Raw genomic sequence first — 8,408 nt, 5'->3', positions numbered from 1 at the left:
TGTGTTCACCAATTGTACATGATATGCTCTGTATTCTTTTAAATCTATATTACAGATTTAGCAAATTACATCACTGTCCAAGTCAGACAAGGCAAAGGCATGGCAAACATTGAAAAATAAGAAAAATACAAACATCGTTTCAATTCTCCTCTGCTCTGTATCTTTCTCTCTGCTGACTGCCATGCACAAAGGACAGGGCTTATAACAGTGACAGACAGCTAAGGTGGAGGCGCCCAGTTGTAAGAGAAAGAGGTGTGAATTGCTAGATTTTATTTCATATTTCACACCTCTCAAAAACATATTTGTTAAATATAGAAGACATGTAAACATAATATTAAAAGTCCTGGGAAGTGACAGTACTCTTTTAAGCATATTGGATGATTCCGAAATATTAGATTAGGTTTTTTCTATATACATATATTTAATAAATCCATTGGTTTACAGTTTGGCAAAGTAAAACGTGCAAGGGAATGTTCTTATTCTTGAATGTTAGCTGGTAACGTGTCTTTAACCATTAGGAACTGTGACTCGCGATGAGATCTTTTAAGCTTTGCACGGCGATTTTGAAACCAGATCTGGCATTGGAGGAAATAAAAAAGAAAACTCGTTACAAAAAAAGCAATAAAGCTTAGAAAATGACATACTGTAACTAACAATAACAAAGGTGTCTATAAGTTGCATAGCCCATACTCCTTTCCTCCAAACCATTTTTAAATGTGTTCATTAATATTTATCTGTCTTATCTAGCTTAGGATGTTATTATGTTATTTCACCATCTGAAATAATGGGAAATTGAACAGGGAAATAAAAGTTATAGTCAAAATAGCTAAACAATTTTCCTATTTTCCCTGAAATTTACAATTACTTTTTCAAGTCGTAATTTGGTAAATAAAAACTTGTCTTCATATAGTTGCGCACAGTGCGGTGGAGCGTTTATATATGAATATAGATATATATATATATACATGGGTTAGAAGGTAATATTATTATACCTGTATTCTGTCTTCATCCAATGATAATTTATTGGCAAGTTCTTCTCTAACATCAATTCCTGGGTAGGAGTTTACTCTGAAGACGTTCTCAAGAATTTCGATCTGAAAGAGTACAGATACATATATTTACATGATGTTCCCAATGCCCAACAAATAAAGCTTCATAGAAACCCAACTCAAGAGAATCTTAAATGATTTAGATGTGATGATTTAGAAACACTTGGAGCAAAATCATTGCAAAGAAGTATAAACATTGCAAAGAAGTATAAACAGGCATTCTTGTATTTAATCTCAGTATAAGCAAAGCAAAGTATAGCAAAGTTGCCATGTTTAAAAAACGGATGAAAAGCAGGGGGGGGGCTTATTCGCATTTGTATTCAGAACTTACTTGGTTTCTAGTAAAAGCAGTTCTTGGTCTTCTGCCCCTGTACCAACTCAGTTCTCTCTTGTACGTCAGCCGTTCGCCGCCATTACAGCATTTATCGTATATGGCAGCACTTTCTTTTTCCAGTAAATGACGTACTGTGCCAACTTGTATTGGTAGATTGTAGGACATCACAGGGAGTTTCCAGCATTGGTTATCAGCAGCCACTGGAGCTAAAATGGCAAAAGTACATCTTGTTAATTGTTACGTGCCAGGAGAAGGTTCCAACAATGTGACCTACAATTTATCATATTAATTTAACATACATCAAAATGAGACCAAGGGAAAAAGACACTTTATTTATATATGCTGACCCTAGTTATCTTTGCGGTATACATATAATACATCAGTGTGAGCTCCAACTGCCGCCACGTCTCCCTGTATTCAGAGTATGTCAAGCAGTTGGCATAATAATTACATGACACTTGTTAGATTCCATTACTATCTGGTATTTATTTTATATTTATTTAAATATGTATTTGTTATTATGTGTTGTGATTGAGAGTGTGTATATTTTGTTGTTTTCTTTTATATATAAATATAAATAAACACACACACACACACACACACCTACATTATATTTAGCACATTCAAATACCAAAACAATTAATAAATGTGGCTTCTCTGCTCCTGAACCTATAGCCAAATTCAACATTCACCATATATCATATAATTTAAAAAGAGAGTAATAATTTGTTATGTTATAACAGAATGCATATAAACATCATACACACTAATATAACGGTGTGCGAGTGTGTGTGTAATAATTGAAATAAGTAGCAATCACTGGAATTTAACATTTTTAGAAAAAGTTAACATTTATTGATTCATTGTCTTGGCCTAGATTGGTGGGAAATGATCTAATTTGAAAGTCATTTAAGTTTATTTGGGGTTTTCTATTAAAAGCCATAGTGGATTTAAATCCATGTGACAATTTGAGCTATACATTCTCTATATGTTTATTTTTATATTGTAGAGAATTGTCTGGTAATGAAAAGGAAATTCATGCTACTTACTTTACAGCTTGCATGTAACAGTATATCCTTGTCTTTAAAATCTGAACATACTACAGTCCGATTTAGAGCCCTAAAATAATTCTTCTATACATGTTAATGTACCAGGAATAACGTTACATACCTCTAATGTTGCTTTGATCCATCCAAGGCCTATGATGTTTACCGAGGCTTGAAGTAAAAGTCTTTTTAGTTTCCAAACCTAAAATGCGTTCGATGGAAAAAGAACATTTTGCTGGTTTAGACTCCACTAAATGTGATCCTTTCTGCAGGTTTGGAGACATCATTGGGCCAGCCTTGCATAAGGTAGTGCTTGCCATGATCTTCACCTTGTTTGTATCTTGCACAGTGATTGTGGTAAAGTTCTGTGACCCTCCTTATAGCTGTGTGTTGACAAGGGGGTTGGATTTACAACGTCATTAATTAAAATCTTTCATTAGGAAGTTTTAGCATGTGAATGAACATTCCCCCCACCAAGAAGCAAGGGGAGTTAATTGTTTATTTGTTTGGCAAGTAATTAGCCTCTAATGGGGACACTCTGGGAAGTCACCAAGTGAGACAAACTCTTATCTCTACTAACCAGAACATCTACTTAACTTTCTCTAAAGAAACACCACTCAAGCATCTAACTCCTCTTTTATTCGAAACCATTAATGTATAAAATCAACCTCTTTTATTTTAGAATTTAATAGGCACTCTTTATTGGAACTTGAAAGCATTCGAAAGAAAATCAAGAAATTAATAACCTTTCTCAATTATTTTTATTTTTATAGACAGTCCCCACCGCCCCCCCACCTCCAAGGAAAATAAATAAATAAAATAATCTCTTAATGCTATTAGGATAATCCTAATGAAAATGCCTCCATTTAGTTCATATGCATATGTAGTGGGTAATGTGTCCAATAACAAAACAATAGCTCTTAGCATCAGATTCACTGTGGTGGGTTGGTAATGTTGTTAAAATCCAGTGTAATTGTTTTCTGAGGGTCACAATTAGCTGACATGGTAGGCTGCACCCACCCAGTACTTTAAATCTTAATGTGCTCGTTTATTTACCAATTACTACTTAACTACTTGGATGTGAGTGACTTGCATACCGTGATATTTACAATAAATCAAACTGTTATGAAACCAAGTGTGATAATTTGTGTGTTTTTTTTTTCTTTTAACTGGTGTACTATCCACAAAATGGTATTTCATGTACAGGTTGTATAGAATGAAATCTTCTAATCTCCTGACATTATGAATGAATAACATGCACATAAGATATGTTGTTACATTTACAAATCGACGCATAGAATGTATATGGATCATTAGCAGTAAAAGGTAAACTTGTATGTACGCAGTTGATGAAGATAAACAGGCATATATACATATATGAAATCTCCTGTGTGCACAAGGTTTGGAGTTATGGTTAAAGTAATCAGGTAGATATAACTGGCACTTCCTCCTAGGGCATAGAGAATTAAGCCAACATAGATGGATGGGAATTGTATAGGTTATTTATGGGGGTTCCCATCTATCAGTGTATAGCTAAAGCTCATGTATGCAAGATAATAGGTATTAGCACTGCATGTTGGACACAATTTGCAGTTGATTTGGCAGTAAATCTACATTTTTTAATCTCTAATGAAAGTTATGAAATAAGGTAAGCTGTGGAGCCTTAAGGTTGTAGCTGACTAGCCATGTCTTTCCACCCATTTCTCTCTGAACTGGGGTGTTGTTTTTGATTTGTAAACAGAACATTATGCAAGATTTATAAAAGAAATGTTCTAAAATGTAGTGTAAATTAATAAAAGTGGAGCAATCACTATTTTCAAGTTTCATTACTCTCTCCTCCTCTGACGAGGACTCAAGATGGTTCCAAGAAGCCACCATTTCCGGTCGGAGGAGCTAACTTCTGCCCATAACTCCCTCGTGGACACAATGGAAGCTAAACTTCTTAAACTAGAGGACAAGGTGGCGGATCATGAAGATTGCGGCGCAATAACATACATATTAGAAGGATTCCATTGACATTGGGCCACAGGAGTTGTCCAATTATGTCACTCACCTACTCCAATCTCTTGTTCCAGATCTGCTATAGAAAGAGCTACTTCTGGACCAAACACACAGATTGCCCAGGCCCAAAAAGCTGCCACTTTACAAATATTCGTAGACCTCTCATCCCACATAATTCTCAAAAATAAAGTATTTGCTCCCATTCTCAGAGCCTTACGTGAGGCACATTTGATCTACATATAAGGTGAAACGTATTTTCAAGAAGAACAGCGTGGAGAAGATTATTTCAACCCCAGAAGAAGGCCATAAGTTGTCACGGTAATGGAATATTCTGATGGATTCTGAAGCCCCAACTTCCACCTCACCAAACAAGGCACTGAATAAGATGCACCAGGACTGGCAAAGAGTGGCTGCATCCAATAGACAGTATAGGACTTCCTGGTTTGGTATCATACTGCTCTGGTAAATACCCCTATTTCTTATAGCCAGAACACTACAATTAATTTACTATGTGGTTCCTTTGAGAGTTGTGTATTGTACAAATCATTATTGGAATGTGTTCTATACACAGCTTCTAGGGGTAATTTTCCAACTTCAACCTATTCGGTGGGGGGGAGGGGGTTTGTTCTCCAGACGTGCACCAAGGAGATAGGGGTATATTGTAGAGGGGTAACCTGGGTGGAGCACTTTATAGCAGAGGGGTCAATCCTACCATTCCCTCAATGACCCCATAGCTTTTTTTCCCCATACCTATAGATTAAGAGCATTATTAATTCAAGTCATCACAAGAGCACACCTTAACTTTCCATCAGGAACAGCATTCCTCTCTGTGTGTTACAGAATTTTGAAAGACAGGAGTCCAAACACTAGATTCACCTTTATGAAATACTTGGCCTTGGAGTAAGGTTCCCAACTGTCAGAAGGGAGTGGGTTGCCTCTATTAATGCCTTAAAAGGCATAACTAAGTGTTATTACCATATTGACACCTCTCAAATTGGTGTATTACTGGTATTGGAAATCTAGCAGCCTACACAAGATTAACATCTATATCTCTCCTGTGTTGGAGATATGGGAGAGGACAGGGCATCATGACTCACATCTGGTGGTCGCGCACAATGTTGCAACCATTCTGGAACTTGCCCCTCAACTACCATTTGCCCCTTCATGTTAGCTACTACTGCTGATCCCAACAACCTTCACCAAGTAATCTGAAATTATTGGCAGCAAGAAAATTAATGTTGCTTAAATGGAAACAATCCAGCAGATCTACCCTCTCAAACCTAACTGAAAAAAAATAACCTTTAACCTATCATATGAAAAACTGTGTGTTGTTTCTGTAGCTACGAGAATACAATTTGAGAGAATCTGGCAGCCTTTGTGTCATGCTTACCTGTTTCAGCACTTCCTCTCGCCATTCCTACATCGAGTTGGATGCTGCACGCTGCTTGTGTGCGTCTGTTTATATTGATTCAGGTAAGAACGAAATCGCGAATTTAGCAATTCGACAGACTCCCATCATCTGGCGCACTGATATGACGAGATCCTATCAAATTAAAATCACGGCTATCTAATTCTGAGGCACTTCTCGTCCAAATCACCCTGTTGTTGGTCTTGTGTCCGCTAGTAAATTTAAATTGTTGTTCCGCACTGACGTCACCGGAGTTGTTGCCTCGGAACTTGTACAGACAAGTAGTTCCTCCTTACACTAGAATCGGCTGCAAAAGCTCTCTGTGACAGCGTTTAGATGCCAAACAAGCTAGCAGTACCTACTGAAAAGGTAGTCCATGTTAATATTTCTAAAGTTTCAAATTGCACCCCTTGGCTGTAAAAGTATATGCTATAAGGATTAATTGCGTTCATGCTGCTAACCTAAAGATAAGTTGTATATTATTCAATGTTTGTATATGAAGCACTGTAGCTCGGAACTCTGTACATATAAGTTGTATTCCATTAAGGTGATTTGATGTAATTTCGCTGTGTATGCAAGTAACTGAACTCCACTGTATAACTCTGTTTATAATCCTTTCGGTGAAACTCTGTAAGCAAATGTATTTTGTATTCTATGACATTTATATTTTTCACTGTGCTAAAGATATTGACGTGGTGGTGTTCAGAGCATTCCTGCACACTTCAATGCAAAGAATAAAATACTGCACCTGTCAGAAGCTCTCTTCTCCCTTCTTTATTGATGCCAAAGTTCTGCTACAGGCTTGTTTACCGTTCATTCTATTTCCTATGTTCCTGATATTTGGATTGTCTAACGTTTACTCTGTTTTCTCCTGCCCTTGGCTATCTCTCGGACTATTCTTAAGTTAAGCACAACCACTCTAAGGTCTGGTAATACAGTATTGATATATTCTGTTGTAGATTAGGGTACGTGTGTTCCCTTGCACATGCAGTGACATCTGGACTCTCCAACTGACCATTAGCTACAAAGATTAATTCCACTGGCGTAAGACGGGATTCTCGTACCCATAGGGCTCTATTAGGAGATACGTATATATTCAAAAAGAACACGTCATTTTATTTATGATTTTTATTTATGTTCTTGTATAGCTGTACTATTATTTTGTCTTTAAAGAAATAATGGTAAAACCTGTATGCATGTAAAATGTAAAACACAATAGAATCCATATTGGAAAAAAAAGTCAAGGTTGGCTGTACCTCAACCTTGTTGAAGATTTATTAATTGCTTTACTCAGTAGTACATTTTGGATAACTACAGTAAAGATTATATTAGCAGGCCAATTTGTCACCCTTGGTTAATGTTTTATTAATGTATTTTTTTGGTTTGTTTCAAAATGCATTTTTTTTTTGACAAGTTTGACAAGAGAGGCACTACAGCTATCACACAACAGTATCAAATGTTGCATTACACATATATGACTGAAATAATAATAGGGGTTCTCTGTTACAAAACATGTTTTGTTTTAAAGATGTTGGTAACTCATGTCAGTTTTGACTGATAATTCAACAAATAACTAGGGTCGTCTGGAAGGGAAAGCAGGGGGGATACCCACTGCGATTATAACTATGAAATGTGATCCTGCTTCCTATTACAGGGGTGTTACATAGTCACTCCATGGTGCCCATACTTTTTCAAAGGAGGGGATGTTGTTGTGGACTAATGCCATTAAGCGGTCCATTAGGGCACTTTTTCTTGGATTTTGGTCTTTGCGTCACTAACCGGTGGAACCGAGGTTACCAACCAAGATGCCACAAGTGCTCTCCTTGCAACTTGAGTTATCTTATAGAGGAGTTTCTGTGCTCTTTCTTGGAAACCTTCTATGGGGAGAGGCAGAAGGGATAACCAGAGGTCCAGATTAAATTATCTCAGAAAGATTGCTCCTAATAACTCTCCCACCTCTGTGCACCACATGCTATAATCAATTTCTTTCTGGCCACACGTTCTCCAGCAAGCATTAGAGCCCACCTGGTCCATATGATATAATTCCACTAAAGTTATGTGCCAACAAAATAGGATTTTGTTTATTTAGTTAAGTAGAATTTTCCCTTGACTTGGTTCCAAATTGTGAGGGTTGCCAGAATAGCTGGACAATTAGTTCGTTGGAATGCCCTCTGGGTTATTTTCTAAAATGTAAGACATGGGTAGATCTGAACCTGTAATATTGCACTCCAGATCCACCCACCTCCTATTCCCTAGTGGCGCGTACTACATCATCATTTGTGCTACCAAGTAGTACATAAGGAGGTGGGGAAGTTCAAGTCCCCCTCTCCCCTTGGGTCTGTATAGGATGTTTCTCGCTTACCTATGTCTTTCATTATTGCATATTTATGTATCTATTGTTATCTGTATCCCTTCTAAGTCATTATTAGTGATGTATACTGGGAGGGCTTGGAAAAGAAACAGCAATTGTGGGAGTACATTCATCTTTACACAGTGGACCCTACTGTCAGGGTCATACCTGGAGATGGGAGTCCGAAGTGCAAAGATGTACACTTACCCTTGCAGATAAA

The 8,408-nt window shown here is 37.1% G+C and overlaps 1 protein-coding gene across 1 annotated transcript; it reads right to left on the bottom strand.

Moving 5' to 3' along the window:
- Window positions 1-356: 356 nt before the first annotated feature.
- HESX1 (HESX homeobox 1) lies at window positions 357-2,853 on the bottom strand. The gene is made up of 4 exons (XM_063427564.1): window positions 2,554-2,853; window positions 1,381-1,589; window positions 993-1,094; window positions 357-575 (listed from the first exon to the last, which is right to left on the bottom strand). The coding sequence occupies exons 1-4, from the start codon at window positions 2,747-2,749 to the stop codon at window positions 477-479; spliced, it is 606 nt and encodes a 201-aa protein (XP_063283634.1). The 5' UTR covers window positions 2,750-2,853; the 3' UTR covers window positions 357-476.
- Window positions 2,854-8,408: the final 5,555 nt, after the last annotated feature.

Source organism: Pelobates fuscus, chromosome 7 (assembly GCF_036172605.1).
Source record: "Pelobates fuscus isolate aPelFus1 chromosome 7, aPelFus1.pri, whole genome shotgun sequence".
Lineage (NCBI taxonomy): Eukaryota > Metazoa > Chordata > Amphibia > Anura > Pelobatidae > Pelobates > Pelobates fuscus.
This window is presented reverse-complemented; position numbering and strand designations above follow the sequence as displayed.